A 20,262-nucleotide genomic window follows, 5' to 3' on the forward strand; every position below is an offset into this window, starting at 1 on the left:
AAGAGGGAAATCTAATCATGCTGCAGCATTGATAAAATATGTACATTTGAGTGAGGGTGAGATGATAAGAGTATGTGCAAAGTCGTTTCAAAAAAGACAAAAATATTGAGTCCAAGGTGAACCCAATTATTGCAATGATGTGGAAAAAGCTAAAGGCATTTGTAAGAAAAAATTTTCTCTTTCTGCAATGACTCCTGAGAAATTATTACTAGGAAAAGAAATAAAGGAGGATAAAGGAACTATCTATTAATAGTCTCCTTCCCAAACACTACAGAGAAAATTGGAAAAGACTTCCTGAACTAAATTTTTACAAAGAACACTTAAAGAAAGATTCTAACTCACCAAAAAAAACCAGTAATGGTTTTGAAAATTGCCAAAATGACAAAAATGATGCTTTTTGTTTGAAAATAAGTCTTTTCATACATGCTTAAAAATGTGGAAGTTTTATTTTAATGAATAAATTCCTTATGTTTCTTATTGAAGTGAAAACTATTTGTTTTTCTTTTAGATATGTATTTGTAAAACTGGTTATTTGCAATAATGATTGTTTTTTTTAAATCTGTAAATATGTGAGGCTAAGAACTTCTAATTTCCACTGCTAAAAACTCTAAGCAACATTAATAAAATTCTTTGTGTTGTGACCTAAACACTACTCTGCAGTTAATAATTTTTTTATCTTCAACAAAATGGCTTTTGAGCATATAGCAAGTGTTGAAAATAATGGTCTTAAATATATATTAAATATTGTACTAATTCTTCACTATACCAGACAGGAAGGAAACTTTTGTCCTTTTCTTTGAAACTTATCATAAAGAATTCAATGACTCCATGTATAATTTCATAAAAACATTCAAACATCAAATTAACATTATTTAGATGCAAAATACTATTTCAATTAAAGTTACCAAGAGTAGCATTCAAATTTTTATAATATGTATAGTATTATAAACTTTGTAGTATAATTAAAGTATTCAGAGTAAAAAAATCACTGGTACTAACTCAGTGTTGTTTATTTATTTTAGGTTTTCACTAAAATATTATTGAAAATAAGGCATTTTACAAAAGAAACTAGAGTAAAAGAAGAAACACGTATTAAAATATAACACATATTACACATATTAAAGATATGTTAGTAATGCAAAATGGAACTGCGAATCTTACAAAACACTACTGATCTGATCATCCTTAATTTGAGTTAACCAGGGAGTTAAATTTAATAAAAGAAATCGTTTATACAGTCATATACTGATGTAACGATCTGTGTATAAAAAAAACTTTTAAGATATGTCCCAAAGTCTGTAAAACTTCTGTCCAACTGTAACAAGTATAGATGCTGTTATTTTCACAGACAGCGCCAAATATTACCTTTGTGCCATGTTATAGATATATAGAAGTTAGGAGTAAATCCACGAACATTTTATAGCAAATAAAATGGTATAATACTTACAGAAGGGGAAGGAGATCCATCATGTTTAGATGTTTGTTCTTTGTATGAAACACTAAGGTAAGTATCTGACTTGGAATGGTCTCTCTTAGTTTGTGGCCTGGGAGAAGGCCTAGGGCTACTTCTAGGACTTGAAGATGGGCTGACAGACCTAAAGTTTGAGATTTAATACACTATTGATTTAAAATTAAAGGCTCTCACCTGTTTTCACTGCTAATTGACTGTTTATCGTATGCTGCAATATTTGATGAAGACAAATTCGTTTTCATTTTGTTTTTATTATTTTCGACATGCTTGGTTCGCTGCCGTGTTTAACAAATTAGAAAAAACATTATTGAGTTATATATGTATTTACTCTGCACACTAACAACGAAAACGAATAAAGCGACCTCAAGTTATAAAACGTATTACTACATAGCAAACAATATGTTTCCGTTATCAATTTTTTCGAACTGTTTTGAAATGTTTATTTAACTAGAGAAAGAACAATCACATAACAATCATCTATTCAATAAATACAACTGTCAATACCAGTGGCAGTGGATTTTTGTTTCTGTCGGCGGCAGCTATTAAATGTCAAATTTGACGTTACATGAGTCAATGAAATTCCGGTCTCTTCTATAGCTGATATTCAGCTAGTTAATTAAGAACATTTTGTGCAATATAAACTAGAATCTTAGAATTTTACCACAAATCACCTACCACCTATAAAAGGATTAGCAGAAAAACTTAAAAAGATAGGAGATAAATTCTACATGTCAACAACAGTAAGAGAACAGACACATTGAGATCTATTTTTTCCAAAATCAAACCTAATAATGAACGAAAATGTTCAGAGGATTGTATTTATAAAATACCTGTTAAAAGAAAATTTTTATTTAGGTGAAACATCAACATCATTAAATGTAAGAAAGAGTGAGCATTAATCTTCTATCAACAATAGAGAATTTGATAAATCTCAAATATGTGAACACACATGGGAAAAGAACAGATAATTAAGTGGAACGATTCAAGTATCGTCCTGAAAGAAACAAAAGAAAAATCGAAGAATCCGTTTTCAATTATAAATGAAACCAACTACCTACGTCGCAAACTCTTTGGCATAATGTTGGATATGATTAGCAACATTTAAAGAAGAAATCCATAAAAAGAAAATACCACTATTATATCTATACCTCTGCCTGGGGGTTATGAGCGCGATGACTGGGTGGATGGAAAGCGACTTCTACGGTACACAAAAACAAATATGGAGATTCATAAGAAACCAACGGAAAGAAATGACAGAATTGAAGGAATACAATAACATACCAGCAAATGAATGGGAAAGATACCTTACGGAACTGTTTAAAGCAAAGAAAAATAATAATCAATACAATAACGTACCTGAATTAAGACACGAAATAGAAATCAGTTTTCAGAAAGTAGAGATAGACATAAATTCACTCAAAAATAGAAAGTCACTAGGACCAGACGGAATAACCAACGAGCTTCTAAAACACGGAAGAGAAAGTATAACTCTAGAGACGACAAAACTTATACAAAAACTAATATTGCACTGCAAGATACCAGATGAGATAAAGAAGACCCCAACAATTATAAGAGGTATAAAATCTACTGAGCACCGCACTTAAGCTAACCACAAAAGTCCTAACCAACAAAATCAATAAACTAACAATTTTATGAGATGAACAACAAGGATTCAGATCCGGAAGATCCTGCGTAGGCGCCGTATTTGTACTAAGGTAAATCACAGAAAAGGCCATCGAATACAATAAACCAGCATAATATCTATGTTTTATAGACCTGACAAAGACTTTCGATCGCATCCAAGTCGAAGACGTCTTACACCTACTGTATAAAGAAACATACCAATCAATATTATACAAACCATCGAAAACATCTACTTCCATAATCGAATACAGGCAAATATAAATGGAAAACTAACACAGTGTAGGTATACCAGTACAAAGCGGAGTCAGACAGGGTGACTCGTTAAGCCCACTTCTCTTTAATATAATAATGGACGAAATAATAAAAGCAGTACGTAAAGGTTATGGCTACAGAATGGGGAATAAAGAAATCCAAATATTATGTTATACAGTCGACGCTCGCCGAGACAGAAGACGAGCTCCAAAGATTAATACACATCTTCAATACAACAGTCAAGAAATACAATATAATAATATCAGCAGAAAAAACCAAATGTATGACAACATCTAAATACCCACTACGATGTAAAATCGAAATTGATGGGAAAATAATAAAGCAGGAAGCTAGGTTTAGGTATCTGGGAATAGATATAACTAGTTACGGAGATGTTGAAGAAGAAGTACGATAACAAAGCTTAAAAGCAAGTAAGGCGGCGGAATCTGTTAATGACACAATCTGGAAGAACAAACACCTAAGACAAGACACAAAAACCAGAATCTATAAAGCAGAAATTAGACCTATAGTAACATATACGGCGGAGACAATACCTGACACATCTAAAACTATACTAAAGACTACTAGAAACAACAGAGATGAAAATACTCCGACGAATATTAGGGAAAAGTATGTTGGATAGGGAGAGATGCGAAAACATAAGAAGAGCATGCAATATAGAAGACATAAATGGATGGGTGGATAAACACATTCGTAGAATGGCAGAGGATAGGATAGTACGAATAGCACGAGATAAGTCACCAAACGGACGAAGAAGTATTGGCAGACCAAGAAAAAGATGGTGCGACAATTTAAACAACTTAGGAGGCTAATATTGAAGAAAAAACAGGCTTTAAAGCCTACATACAAGAAGGAGGAAGAAGAAGATGTCTATACCTACCATTATTATGTATCTTTCCCTACGACTGGCTTGGTTGTGAATCATAGAGATCTTTGGTCATACCAACTATTTTTGCAAAATTCCTGGTAATTGTAAAATTCGCTTATGCAAGCGAATCTTTGGAGTTTTATAATTTTATTATTGCCTTTTGCTGCATAGTTTTGTCACGATTTGTTTCACCAAACTAGCGCAACATTAATTATAGGTCATACAACTGTTATAATATATGATTAATAGCTCATTTTTTGGTTTCAGGTACCAAAATTTTCCCAGAAAATCTACGATTCGTACGAATTCTACAAATCTGGAGGAAATTCAGATCCCGATTATGTAACCGAATCTGAAGGAGACAGTAAGTACGAATGTAGCGACGATAGTGATAATAATCATGAGAACGATTCCACCATCGAGGTAGGAAGGTATCCTTCCTATCTCGATCGATTCAACCTTCGAATATTTTGATATATTATGGGCTTCAGATGGCATTTCACAGCCAGCTTTTCCATTTACTGCAAACAGTGTTCAAGATCTGACAGGTACGAAAGATATATTACATATTATTCGAATATTTTTTGATGATAATTTGATGGAGGTAATTGTAAAAGAAACGAACGATTATGCAATAAGGTATATCGTAAAAAATGCTAAAAATTTAGGAAAGAGGTTAATCATTTTACAAGACGTTTGTCCTAAACCTCAAAATAAAATGTATTTTCTCGCCGTGAAATTATTGAAACTTTATTTTTGCTAAAAATTATGACGTAAAAAAAATTTCAAATTTTTACATTTTCAGATGAGTCTAATATATCTTCGACCACTAGAAATCACAAGTTTGCAAAAGTTCGTGACATGTTACGTACCAGAAAGATACATCGTAGTTGACGAATCCCTTATAGGCTGAAAAAGACGCTTGGGATGAAAACAATATATACCAACAAAACGCAAAAGATTTGGGAGTAAACTTTATGCATTATGTGACAGTAGTTCTGGGTATATGTGTAATTTTGTAATATGTACGGAGAAAGATACAGATTTTGTTATCTACAACTTCTAAAATACTATTTATTATCTCTAACGCATTCTAACTATATAAAGGTTTTAGACTGTTTTTAGACAATTATTACACAAGCATTCACTTAGCTCAGCAGTTAGTGAGGAAAAGAACGGACTGCATAGGAACTATGCAAATGGATTTATCGTTAGATCTAAAAGTACCCACCATTGCTAGATACTGCAGAAAAGATATTTTAATGCTTAGCAGCATTCCTGATTAGAGTATGCAAAAAATTGTAACCAAAATTGAGAAGTAGAAAAGTCTTGCTTCATACTTGAATATAGTACAAAAATTGGCTGCCTTTATTTAACAGACAATTATCTCTATTTTTATGGAACTGCAATAAATAGAACAAAAAAATTTATCTGAAGATATTTCGGAATCTTTAAGCGTAATCACTGTAAACTCATTTCAAATCTACAAAAACAATGGAGGAAAATTAAAGAGAATTTTATGATAGAGCTTAGAGAAAAAATTGTTGAAAAGTATAGTATACTACTGAATAAACAAAAGAGAAGATTGAGAACTAAAATGCCGTCAAGACTCATAGAAAGACATTGTAGTTCTGAGGTCAGGAAGGGTGTGTGGCCCTCTTGCAAAAACGCTGTCCTTGAAAAGGCCCCACTGGAAGAAATCACAGGGTGTCAGGTCATATGGCCGTGCGTGCCATTCAACGATTCCACGTCTGCCTACCCATTCTCCAAAATGAACATTGAGGTACTCTCGCACACATACCGCGTAGTGCGGCTAAGCTCCATCCTGAATGAAATGACGGATGTTCGCGAGTATTGGGTCGTTGTCCATTTGCCTGCGTAAATCTTCGAGCATTTCCAGGTAACTTTGGCCCGTCACGTTAGCCAAAAAAAAGTATGGGAGACCTCCTGCATGGATACCTGCCCACATACACACCCCAGGCAGGTTTAATTCTTCTTCAATAAAGACGTGAGGATTCTAGTCGTTCCAGTACACGCACTTATGTCGATTGACCGTACCTTTCAGCTTGAAGGTTACATCATCCAACAAAAAATAGAACGCTGGAACTGCGGATCATCCTGACTGCATCCGACGTACCACTCGCAAAATTCCAATCTGCGATCGAAACAATCCTCGTGAAGAACGTGGAGATCGATCGATTGATTCGGCTGCTCAACATAAGCCAGCGTCGCCCAGAACGTGGCACGTCGGTAATAGAGCCCGTTTTTAAGAATTTCTGGTAAATCTGACACATTGTTGAACAATTTGGTAGCGGTGAGTTCGGAAATTGTTGTTGAAATTCGGTAAACATAATTTCGTAATCCGCGTTCGTACGTTGATACGACGTAACAAAAAAATTCTTTCTTGAAGCGTGAACTTGTATCGGTTTTTTTTTCGACAGCGTTGCCAGACTTATGCCGACCCCCGTATATCTGCCAGTGCAGAATTATTTGTCCATCTATAATTGTATTTATATTTTTGCTTCTGGTCACTTAAGAAGTTAAATCTCTTCTGAGAGTGGCAATTTTATTCCATTCATGGTCGAAAGTTTCCTCCTATGTGAAAGTGAATTAAACAAGTGTCATTCTATTAGGATTTACTGAAAGTTTTTCTTTCGAGCACCCGGTAGATACTAAGTTTAAGACAAATTGCACGCTATCATCACTAGTATTGTTATTTATATCTAACCACTACAGCTAGTATATATATTGTATGCTTTCTATAATAGGTAAAAAAAAACAAAAAGCCAAAATATTAATTATTTGTATATTACTGTTAAATACAATTTATATGTATAATAAAATACACGTGTATATTAAAAAACTCTTTCAATAAAATGTAGACTTTATACTGAAAATGTACGCAACATATGTTATTAAAAAAGCCGCAAAACAACTTTCATTACATGCCAGTCATTACAACAGAGAAAAATTCATCACGAACTAAAGCTGCAAAAAGTCTACTGTGACATCAGTCTTTTTGCATTTTCAATTTACAGGGTAATCCATTACAATCTCTGAAGATCATATAGAAAAAGTTATTTCTCCAGTTGAATGGTTATAAACTAGTAGTATGAAGAATTTAGATATATTTCGTAGTTTATATTAAATCTAACTTGAAAATAAATAGTTCGAGATCTGACGTATCTGAGTTAGGAATAACCTGAAGTAATCATCACTAAACTGTATAGTCTTATATGTCACATTCTAACATTACTTCTTAAAGTAATTAATAAAAGTTCAAAACCAACCAAAACCAGGACCGATTTGGACTAGACTTGATAACCTATTTATGGTTTAATGCCCTTATTCAAAAATGTAAAAAAAATTAATCAAATTGTATGTTTTCACGACTCTTAAACCTCTGGAGATTAATTCACATCTACATGAATAGCAACTAATAAAGAAGTTTGTAGATTAAAGTCTGCTACATAATTCTAGGTTTCACACACTTCAAAGTGCGTACTGATTCCAATCATATGCTACCGAGAGAAATAATGCAAACAAAAAGCGTAGAAAACCAAAAGGAGTCATTTGAATTCGAAGTAAAATCGAGTCGGTCAATGGATGAGTAGTACATTGAGAGTTATTGTGAATGCTTTTTGGTCCTTACAGGAAAGTAAATATACTTCATCAAGAAAGATCCAAACATATTAGGTAATAGAGTACCTATTGAAGATTATGAGATTGATAGGTTATATCGATATATTTCTATGGAATCTGCTGTATTAATTCAGTTCCTAAGTGTCATTTTGAATTTTATTGTTGGCTATTCGGTTTTTGTATTCTGTACCGAACTATTTATATTATTTAGCATTTAGATTGTAAAAGGACAGATCAGTTACGAAGATAACTTTCCAGAAGTTATTAAGACAGACACCTCTGTGCATCTTGAACTTTTTATCCCTAAACACGAACGAAACCAAAAAGGGTAAAACAGGTATCGAAAACGCATTGTAAAAACGTTTCAACACATTTTTCATTTATTTCCATCTCTTTTTCTGTTGGAACGCGTAGTCTAATCCAACCCGGAGTTTGATATTCTTTTTTATAACTAACAAAAATGTTAATCTGTATAAACGTTCTCTGATTGAAACTTTGCTTTAAGAATGGCAACCACAAGCTATACGAATACTGGGACAGTATTGTGCTAACATTTTAACCGGTAGTAGCACATAACAAAGATTTCATATTAGTTGACAATTTAACTAGATAAAAATGCTTATTCACACGGCAATATCTAAAAGCAACGATCTGCGTGTTAAATACCACGAGAACATCGCCAAATACAGGGATCTTTAGGTACAAATAACGGGACAACGGAGAATAGAAATGGTTCAGACGATACCTCTAATTCTGACAAGTATAATGACATTTCATGTAGCCTTTTAGAAAACAATCAAATAACTTGGCCTTTGTGAATGTTATAAGACTATACAAAATAACCATGTTCTGATGCATCAAACATTTTTGGAAGATACAGGTTAACTAGCGCTCGATAACATGGTCATAGCGCTTTAGAACTCAATCCTTGCGATCCCTAGGTATTTGGGGCGAATGAGTTTTTTGTTAAAGGAAGTGAGCATGAGTTAACATGGCTTAATTCTGGGAAATTTTAGTTATAAGTTTATGAGAAAGAACAAATATTGTTTTTACTTGTCATTAATTGTTCACATTCGACTTAATTCTTCAATAACTAAGAATAAAAATATTTATTTGCATTTTTTTTCATTGTGAGAAGTTAGATCTCGAACCACATATCAACATATTTTACTAAGAATTATTATCTAAAACAATATCATTCCTTGACTGACTACTCTCAACACAATGTAATAAAGTGATTATATCAGAGCTTGATCCATTACGTCGTTAAAACAAATATTCTTAGAAGTTACGTGAAATGTTGAAAAGAGTAAAATTTCTAGTTTTTAGGTTTTACATTGATGGAAAACCCGATAAAATTCAGTCAGATCAATTTATTTAGAGTAAAAATTACAGCTACTAAAACTAAGATGAAAGTTACACTGAATGATTAGAGCATTTAACTAGCTTTAAATTTTTATTTGGTAACATTTTCTAGGAAAATTTTAGGATATAGGCAGGTAGATATTTTTTAAACGGAAAGAAGTGAATCAATGCATAATGTACCTGTATAAGAGATGTCACTTGAGATTTGACGATTTAAAGAGTTTCAATTACATTAGTTTGTGATTTTTTGAACTGTGGCTATACAGTAGATAGGTAGCCACTTCATCGCACTTTGACCGTCGTGCCACATCTCCGCCCTCCGCTCCGGTCATGCCGACACGCCCCAACGCCTACACCATTTCTATAGTTCTGGTATTAACCGTTAGTCACCGTTAGCCACTTTTAATCCGAATTAATTTACAAATTATTCACTAGTCGTCACTGTCTATTATTAGCCATTTTTAATCAAAATTATTTTTCAAATTATTTACAGATTTATTTATTTTTTATTTACAGATTAATAACAATTATTAAATAAAGTCTTCCTTATGTGGGATTTGAGCCGACAACCAATAGCTCCGAAGATAGAGATGCTAACCGCTTACCTATGCGATCAATTCATATAATCTGTCGAGAATAGGTATAATAAAAAAATCAATGGGCATTACATTATATCTCCGTTGTTATTGGGCCGATTGGAGCGTGTTACGCGTTAAATGAAAGGAGACGAGACAGCGAATATATTGAGATAGAAAAAAACATAACACACCATAACATAAAATAAAACAAAAGGGCATAACATCATATTTCCATTGATATTGGTCCGATTGGAGCTTTTGACGTGTTAAATGAAAGGAAATCGTTATGGACGGAGTGTCCAACCATGATATTCTGAGCATCCTACAGCATCCTGAGCACCACATCTCAATGGCTACCAGTTTTTACACATGCATTCCAAACTTCCACGTTATAATACAAAATGCTCAATATATAGCAGCGCAGAGCCAGAGTTGGTAGCGTCGTGTTAAGATCACGACTACAAAAAAGTAGTTTCATTTGATAAATGATGCACTGGCCTGTTCAATTGCATATTATCCCAGTTGTCATTAAGCTGGCCACCTAGGTATTTGTAGGATTGAAGCCCTACTATTTGTTGGCCATTCATTTCCAATTTGATATTCCATTCCCTGATGTTTTTTGTTTTTGAGACCACCAACCACTTGGTTTTTTTTTTTTACATTTAGGTTAAGCCCGAAAACAATACTTTTGGATGCAACTTGAGCAAGCAACTCTTGTAAGCACTCCAGAGTATCTGCAATTCCAACGGTATCGTCTGCATACATTAAGTTGTTTATTTTTATACCAATTATGAACAGGCCTTCTTCGCAGATACATAGAGTGCATTCTCTATTATTTTATTGCTGTCAACTTTGAATAACAGCGGACATAGTACGCAACCCTGACGAACACCTCTTCTGCTAACTGTGCTTCTTCTCCAGTCTGGTTCTAGTACAAACTGGCAACAATCACAACTATCCAGGTCAACCTCTTTAAGAGTATCCAGAAGTTTTACGTTTTGGACACGATCGAAAGCATTTTCATAATCTATAAAACAATCGTACATTGGCACTGACACATTCCTAGAAAGTTGAATTAGGACCTGGATACTAAATACGGCTTTTCGAAACCTCCACGGAATTCAAACTGCATAAAAGATTCACATTTTTATACGAACTGCGTAATTTTAATTACTTTACTCCAATTATTCGTAAACAGAACCATACATAGACTAAAAACTGCAAAAGAAACATATTAAATCCATAAACGTACAGAAATAAAATAATTACTAAGAAAAAAACCAATTACAAACTATTTACAACATTATTTGGCGCATTTTCGTATAAAATTTTCCGTGTGATAACCTCATAATTTTCACTTTCCCGTTTCTTAGCTTACTGACTCTGTTCATGGTCCAATTTATAGTTATAATCAAATTTTTTAAAACAAAATTGGACGTTATGTAACACTTTTAAGGTTTAAAAAGGTTCTGAAACTGTTTTAAGGTTCTTATCTTATCAGTGTTCGTTCAGCATATAATTCTGAGAATAAGAAAACATATTACTGCTCTAATCAATTTGTGTAACAGTAACTCTCATTTTATTAAAAAATGGATGGATAACACTTTTATATACCTAAGAATTTTGCTAATGATTTGATTGGTTACATGAATATTTACAGTTTTAATCTATTTTATTTATTTAATAATGATAAAATGTCTGTACAATAACTGTAACTTGATTTCTCGCACATTCCTTAATATATTAGATTTAAAAGTAGTAGGATAGTACATTTGTTTTAAGTCAATTCAGAATAACAAAATTTTAATATTATCGATCAATTATTCAATAAAGATTAAATCAAGTTAAAAAATCGTTATAAAAAGTAAATTATTTAAATCTAAAGAATGAGAAAATTATATCGATCAGTAAAGTAAAAATGTGGAACTAGATAAGAAAAAATATGAGTATAAGTTGTTTCCTTCAGATAAGAAGCTATTTGAACAATTTTTAAGTAAAAAACTGCTGTTGTTTCCATTGCAACGATAGTTTATTTTAAAAATGATACTTTTAAACGGCTTTTTATCCAAAAGTCATGACTTCAAAATTTATGTGTTTTCAAAAAAACGTTTAAAAAATTTGAAAAAATCATCAATCTGTTTACTATATTATAGCATGTAAATTCTTCTGCCTGGTATATATGTTTATTTTGCATGAAAATGAGTTCGCTAGAACATCATTGAATATAAGACACATATCAGTTATATATCTGAATCTGTTATTTCAATGTTAAAAACAAAATATTGAAAAATAGCATATTGGTTTATATTGCAAACGTTAATTATGGTGAGGTTCGCAAAATGACGTATTTTCAACTCAGTTACCGAATTCCTTCCAAAGATTACGGTAAGAAAAAACTAGAATAAAAATTATAGATGATTTAAGAGCGTAGGCGCAAAATTTCGGGCCAATGCTTTTTAAATGCATTCATTTTTTTCGAATCCTGAGAAAACTAATAAATATTTTTGAAAAATTTAAACACAGAATGAAAGATTATATTATTACCGAGGGCCGAAAGTCCCTTAGAATTAACAAAAAGTTTTTTTGAAAAAGATATTTAAAATTAAAAATCACACTAAATTTTCTCTCCTTTTTCACACCTGTAACTTATTAAAATAAACATTATAGAAGTCTTCAGGGACTTTCGGCCCTCAGTAATAATGTAATCTTTCATTCTGCGTTTAAATTTTTTAAAAATACTTACTAGTTTTCTCAGGATTCGAAAAAAATGAATGCATTTAAAAAGCATTGGCTCGAAATTTTGCGCCTACGCTCTTAAGACACAATTCATCGGTAACTCTAGGAAGGAGAAATCTTAACAAAAAATAGCTTCAGATGAAGGAGCAGCCAAAAGAATAGGCACATTTTAATTAAAAAATACGCTTCGTAAAAAGTTGATGAACTGCTGAATGACCATAGTCACACACTTGTGCATTTTCATATTTCATATCATTTTTGTCATATCATCCAGAACAATATCTCAGTGAGTTAATATGGACACTTAAAGCAAAGGATATATTGTAACAAACAGTAACGGAACAAAGTGGTAATCAATGTTTTCCTGGCGAATTTGATCACATTATTGAGGAGCGGCAGAAGGGATTTGAACATGTAATTTAAATAGTTATAGCTATAGAGCGTAACTACTTAAGTTGGCAACATATTGGAAACTTTTTTATTATTAATTTTACGAAAAAAGTTAATATTCTTCATAAAAAGATCTGCATGTTCTTAAATCTAAAATGCAACTACCAGATATTAAATTTTTTCAATCTTATTCGAGATAGGTCAAAAAAGTGGTACAGTGGACGGTACTGTAGACTAGCGCGAAGCTTCGTACTATGTTTTCTGTATTGTTAAATTTTAAATAATATTTTTAAAACTGAATACAGTACTTTTATTATTTTTTTTATTTAGGATTTTTATTTTATTTATTAATTTAAACAATTTTTTGTACATTCATTTTGTACATACAAAGTACACAAGATGTTAGTTAATATAACGGACTCTCCTCGTCGAGTAAATGGCCTCTTCCAACTATTTCGTGTGGCTGATTTCGTGACGATCGCCGTAGCATTTTACTACAAAGAAAAATCAATGCAATGCCAATATAGAAGCTTCGCTTTAAAAATATGAATTATATTCAAAAGAAAAGGAACTTTGATGTCAAAGTATCTAAAATTGTTATGAAAAGTAGTTCGAAATTAAAAATGTCGTTTAAACATGATTCATTTATAGCATTTTTTTATTTCTCGAAACATCTCCACAATAACAACGAAAGTTTAACTATAATTATTGTACATGTAATATAGGATGCTCTGACAAAAAATTTTTGACAGTGACATTCAAAACATCAGTTGTATTTACCGAAATTTGGGAGAAAGTATTATAAAATTTAGAATTAGACTATTTTCTTGATAACGTTCCCCTCCTTCAACGTCAACAAAAACGGTTCCAACAGAATAGTGCCCTTTTGCCACTGTCGGTTATATGTAAGGCAATACCTTGAAAATCGTTTTAACGGAAGAATTACAAATCGGTTTTTTAAAACTTTTTGTCCTCCTAGTTCTCAAGATTTGACGCCACTCGATTTTTTCTTGTGGGAAAAGGAGTATCTTTGGTTTTAGACTATGCAGAACTTGTTATGAAGACAACTTTTTTATGTTAAGTTAATAATAAAAAAGTTTTCCATATGTTGCCAACTTAAGTAGACAAGCTGCAGATAGTTGCTTATAGACATTGAAAGTGAAATGAATCCACTATAAACTATAAACTTGACTAGTGTTAAAAGTGATGATGATTTGTAATTTGATAGTAACAATAATATTTAAAACCATTCATAACTTTTTGTAACAAATTTATCAGAAAATAATTCTAATAATAATAATCATTCACTCATCTCAATGAGATCAGTCAAGAATACGTCGACAATACAGCGTCGAACTACTGGTTGACATCAGGAAAGATGTTTCCCGAGACTGAGGGTTTCCTACTTGCCATTCAGGATCAGGTGATACCAACTAAAAATTACCTGAAATATATTGTTAAAGATCCTCAAGTCCAAAATGACAAATGCCGATATGGATGCCAAGCCCAAGAAACCATCCAACATCTTACCGGGGGCTGCCAGGCGTTTGTCGGAACTGATTATAAAGAACGCCATGACTCAGTAGGAAAGATTATCCACCAAGAACTAGCTGAAAAACTGGGACTTCTCCAAACCGACCATCTTCGTTATTATCAATATGTCCCTAACAGAATGCTTGAAAATGACAACTACTGGGACCGCACTGTGCTCATAGACCAACCAGTGACACATAACAGACCGGATCTCATACTAGTTAATAAACTTACCAGGCAAACAACACTTATTGATGTGGCGATACCTAACACCAATAATTTGCGTGTTAAATACAACGAAAAGATCGCCAAGTATAGAGATCTAGAAATACAAATCAGAAGACAATGGAGAATGGAAAGTACCCAGATAGTACCTATTATTTTATCTACTACTGGTGTTATTCCCAAACACCTCCCAGAGAACATAAAACAGCTGGGTCTAAATGAACATCTCTATAAGACCATGCAGAAAGCTGTACTCCTTGCGACTTCCAGATGTGTACGAAAATTTTTGGAGGATACTTCAACATACCAAGTCACCTAGGGCTCGATAACACGGAAAGAGTCCCACCAGAGCTCAATTCTTTTGATACCGTAGGTATCTGGGATGAGTGAATTTTCCCCTTAGAGGGAGTGTGAGTCGTATGGATAAATCTGGATAATAATAATACATATTCACTGTATAATTCACTATATATTCAATATATAATATGTTTTATGTGGTAATGTTACTAGAGATTAAGTACGATCCTTCAAAAATAAGTGATACAGTAGGCGGTACTACAGTACCGCCTACTGTAAGTAAGTAAGTTTTCTGTATTTTTAAATTTTAATTATTTTTAAAATTGATAAAAGTAATTTTATTATTTATTTATTATTTTTTTATTGATTTTTTATAAATTTTAATAAAATTCAAAAAGTGTACATGTTGCATAATGGACTCTCCTGTTAAATAAATATCAAATTCTAAATTGAAGTAAAAAAGGGGTTGAAAGAAACAGAAATAAAGAGAAAGTTCGTGTTTTAACGTTATTTGAGAAAGGGGACTCTGTAATTACTATAGCACGTGATATTGGTGTTTCAAGAGAGACAATTTATCAATTGAAACGGTCGGCTGCGTCATTGCCTTCAAGTACTGTTCCGGAAAGAAAATTTGGTTTTGGAGCTCCTAAAAAACATCATCTAGGACTGCCACCATCAATAGGCGTGCTGTAATGTTAAATCCTTCCATAACTGCCACGAAATTCAAAAATAAATATTTCTCATAAATAATTCTGATCTTACTTATTAAACTGTTTATTCGGGCTGTTGGGCCGTTGTCTTCTGTTGAGATTTGTTCTCGACGTTTCGCCAACACTAGGGGTTGGCATCTTCTGGAGATGTTGATGCTTCGCTTGTAAGCAGAAACTGACGACGCGTTGTACTACGGAGGCAATATTTATAATTCCCACTCGCCTCCCCTCCACTGGTTTCGGCTTGAGGGGGCGTGTCGTTGTTTATAGTAGCTTTTCTATCTCCGTGTTTGGCGGGAAGGGCGTTTGTGGATTTTAATACTGGTATCCATGTTTTGTTGATTTTTAGTCCTTCTTCTATCCTATTGAAATTGTTTGGGTGCTTGTATATTTCCACTCCACTCCATTCTGATCTTATTCAGAACGTTTGAACAAGAAAGATTCGTCACCGGCTACAGAAAGATCTAGCATTGCCAAGTCGACGTGCTGTAGCTCTTGTTTACATAAGCAATGAAGAAAGTATCAGCACTGGACAACTGAACAGTGGAAAAAGGTCATATCTGACGAAAGTACGTTAAGGTTAGTACCAGGAAGCTCCAAATTTGTTCGTCGTCCACTTACCGCGTCAAGGTACCATCCAAAGTTTACAGTTAAAACCGTCAAATATCCTGAAAGTATAAGGGCATGTGGTGCGTTTAGTGGAAATAAAGGAAAGGCGGGGTTGTATTTGTTGCCTAAGAATGTTCCTATGTGGACAAGCAACTATGTGACTTGTTTATGCAGATGGTACCCCTGCTCACAGCGCCAAGACAGTGACAAAGTTCTTGAATGATCACAATATCAACGTATTAGAATGGCCGGATAACTCGACCGACCTTAATCCCATCGAGAACGCCTGGAATGTTATGAAAAATTAGGTTCAAGAGAGTCGACCGAGCAACATAAATCAGCTGAAAAAGGAGTTGAAGAAAGGTTGTAGTTGAAGTTGTACCTTGCTCAATCCGTGCCCAAGAGAATGTAGCTTTTCATCGAGTACAAGGGTGATACGATAAATTATTAGTTTCTAAAATTAAAATAATTATTCTATGAATAAAACGCATAAATCCTGATTTATGCGTTTTATTCACTTTGTGAAGTTTTTTTGCCGGTACTGTACTATTTTAGAAGCTTAAAATGATCCCCATTCACAGATTAGTTAGAATCTAGAAATCAAAGCTGCGCCGCGAAACCTCATCATAATTGGTGTTTGCTATAACTTCTTAATTTATTTACCTACTATTACAAAAAACAAAATACAACGCTACAGTGTTGATACTCTGTATACTGCATTGATTTTCGAATAGTTATGGACATACTTAACAGATTTATTTTAGTATTGACTATTTTACACTGAAGAAGTGCAGTAATTAAAAACTATTAAGTTTATTTTTTTTTTCATTATACTTATTTGACTCAAAACAAAAAATGTAGGAAGAAAAACGAACCATAATGGTTAAATAACTTGTTAGCATGCGTTTAAAAGCTTACCCTGCACACACTATAAGATACGCAAGTTTGCTTACAGCGTACAATTGTTGCTATCAAAATGTTGAAGAAATACTATTAAAGTTCACTTCTAATATAAGTAAGATTAAGAATATTTTCTGCTTCCCAGTTTCCTTCAAAAATAAGCGGATATGACTTTTTATCTTTATAAATATCATTGATAAATCCACTGATGTAAAGGTTTTACGTAAATAAAAGAAAAGGCAATGGTTAAATATGAGTAGTGTATCTACGTACTTGGTAAAGTTAAAATTGATCATTATGTTTTTGTTCTACTGCTATATAGAGATTGGGTAGTCTCATTTTTTTTTCTGTCTGTGTAACTGTCACAAAAAGAAGCAGTTTAATTCTTTATTTAACGTTTCACATTTCAATAAACACTATAGAATAATGTATAATGTTATGTAATACTGTGTACCACATATCGCTAAATTAATAAGATTTTTAACGTAAAAATGATTTAATTTTTCTATATGTACCAGTTTAGCATACCAATTTTAAGGTTGAATTAATTTGCGATTGGATGATTGATCTTAAACTATAGCATGAGTATGTCTTAAATAATGATAAAATAAAGCACCAAATAGCTTTTACTGAGCGAGATGCGAATTAAATATGAGGTTTAGTAGTGACAGAACTTACAAGGCAAACTGGCATATCTCATTGTTCTTGTTTTGTATAATTCAACAACCGGAGATAGTTAAATATTAAAACTCTTTGATTTTCTAAGGTTGCATTCCGTTCACTTAGAAACATTGAGAATAACCCTTCTGTAAAAGATGATTCGGTAATAATTTTATTCAAAAACATGTACTACATGTGTTTGTAATGCAGATAAGACCAGAAATAAAACTAAACGAAGTTATACATGTTAACCTACAAGAGATTTAACATATAAATGGAATATTTACAAGAACTTCTTTCTATTTCTCAATTTACAATACAGTATTTTATTAGTTAACATATTTTTTGACAAAACGTTTAGTCAGTTAGCACTACTGAAACATTTTGAAGCACAAGGGTGTTTGCCAAGTTTCCTGTATCTCTCCAAATATATATATATATATATATATATATATATATATATATATATATATATATATATATATATATATATATTCTGAAATTCTGTGAAAAATTGAAATATCTAGGTATCACACTATCTAAATAAGGAAAGCTCGAAAGAGAAGTGGAAGATCGAGTGAATAGAGCAAACAGAGGTTGAGTCGCAGGTTGGGTGAATGAGTAAAAATGGAGAAATAGAAATATCTTCCAATAATTTTCTTCCACTATTTAGATCTGTGCAGAGGTCCTTCCAGTTTCTCACTTTCAGGATTTTGATATCTCTCATGACCCGTTCCTCCAATCTCCCTCTAGGTTTCCCTTGGATTTTTAGTTTCTGGCTTCCATATGGTGAGCTCCTTAATCAGTAGGTCGTTTTTCCTTCTCTCTATGTGCCCCCCTCATCTCAGTCTCTGCGCTTTAATAAATCTTAACTATATCTTCTCCCTTCATTATTTCATGGTTCATTCTTCTTTTCATTTTTTTCCTTTTTCCATTATTATCGGGCCCATAATTCTTCTGAGAATTTTCCTTTCAAATATTCTTAAACTTTTACATTTTAAGTTTTGTATTTTGTCCTTAATTAGCCTATGGTATCTCCAGTATCTTTTGTTGCCTGCTAGTATTCGCTCCGTTACCTCTTCACTTATCTTATTTTTGTCATTCAAAATTACTCCCAAGTAAATAAATTGTTGAACTCTTTTAAAAGTGTAGTTTTCTATCTTGATTTCTCTTTTAGAGCAGATTAGATATTTTGTTTTTCCTTCGTTAATTTCTAGACCTATTTTCCGTGCTTCATTTGTCAGCATTGTTAATGCTTCTTTTAATCTTTCCTTATCTTTTCCCATAAGAACAATGTTATCTGCATATGCTACTATTTGTGTTGAGGAGTGGGTTATAGTTCCTTTAATTCCGCTGGCCTTGACTCTTACTTCTGCTGCTATGTTGAATAGTGTGGTTGACTACAATTTATTGTGTTTGTGCTACCTTCTTCCGTTGTTGTTTTAGCTCAGGACCCATCCATACTCATTTTTGTTAATTTGATTAGCTTTGCCTGTATATCTTCATTTTTCAATTTATTAAATAACATTTATTCCAATACAGACAAAGGCTTGTCTGAAGTCTACGAAAAAGGTGTAGAGTTTTATGTTGTGTTTTTTGCATTTCTCAATAATTGTTTTGTAGATCAAATTATTTTAACAGAAGATGACCATTATGTGATATATAAATTGATGAGAAAATTAAAAAGTATGATTTAGAAATATATTTCGCTACCCATATACATGGGCCCACCAAGGACATTGTTTTTCTTATAGTTATTAGAGGTTTTTTTCCCTAGAGCTTCTTTTTCAGCATTATGAATACAATATTTCATGTTGATATATATGTTCTCTGCTGATTCATCTTTTATCTGCGTAAGTTTGGTCACCAGTAGCAGTTTATATAAAAATTTAACGTATTCATCATGTAAACTATCTAAATTATACTGGACCACCTGATTGTCTTGAGTATCTTCGCTTTTTGGCCTTTCGGTGTTTATTAAATAGGGGAAATATATGCTTGCTGTAAGAAGATTACTGACGGTAAAAAGAATAGAGGTGTAGGCACCGCATAAGGACGTTATTTGTAAAAAACAATATGGTAGGAACCTAGATGAGAAGAATCCAAGAAAATCGGTCACCTAGCAAACGATCTCCAGGAGCTACGTGCAAGAGGTCGGCTACGTCGAAAAAAAAATAAGACCTTGTTCGGGAAGCCCTGGCTCTATGGAGGCTGTACGCCGTTGGATATATAAAACGTACCCCAATAACTTTACAGAATAAACCACAAAAAAAAAGATGATTGGATCAGAAAGAGAAAATTCAGCCAACAAGGATTCTCATTTCGAGATGGTATGACAAGAACGAGAAGAAGAGAAAGACC

At 32.8% G+C, this 20,262-nt stretch overlaps 1 protein-coding gene across 3 annotated transcripts in view; it reads right to left on the reverse strand.

Moving 5' to 3' along the window:
• The window catches only part of GramD1B (GRAM domain containing 1B), a 99,059-nt gene extending 97,066 nt beyond the window's left edge, over positions 1–1,993 (reverse strand). For 2 of the 3 annotated variants that reach the window (XM_072534537.1, XM_072534536.1), the window contains exons 1-2: positions 1,646–1,992; positions 1,448–1,595 (exon numbers count right to left, since the gene is read on the reverse strand). In XM_072534537.1, coding sequence (XP_072390638.1) covers positions 1,448–1,595; positions 1,646–1,713 — 216 coding nt within the window. In that variant the 5' untranslated portion in view covers positions 1,714–1,992. Of the gene's footprint in view, positions 1–1,447; positions 1,596–1,645 lie in introns of all 3 variants that reach the window. The other variant, XR_011951196.1, reaches the window with a different exon arrangement.
• Positions 1,994–20,262: the final 18,269 nt, after the last annotated feature.

This window comes from Diabrotica undecimpunctata, chromosome 6 (assembly GCF_040954645.1).
Source record: "Diabrotica undecimpunctata isolate CICGRU chromosome 6, icDiaUnde3, whole genome shotgun sequence".
In the NCBI taxonomy this organism is placed as follows: domain Eukaryota; kingdom Metazoa; phylum Arthropoda; class Insecta; order Coleoptera; family Chrysomelidae; genus Diabrotica; species Diabrotica undecimpunctata.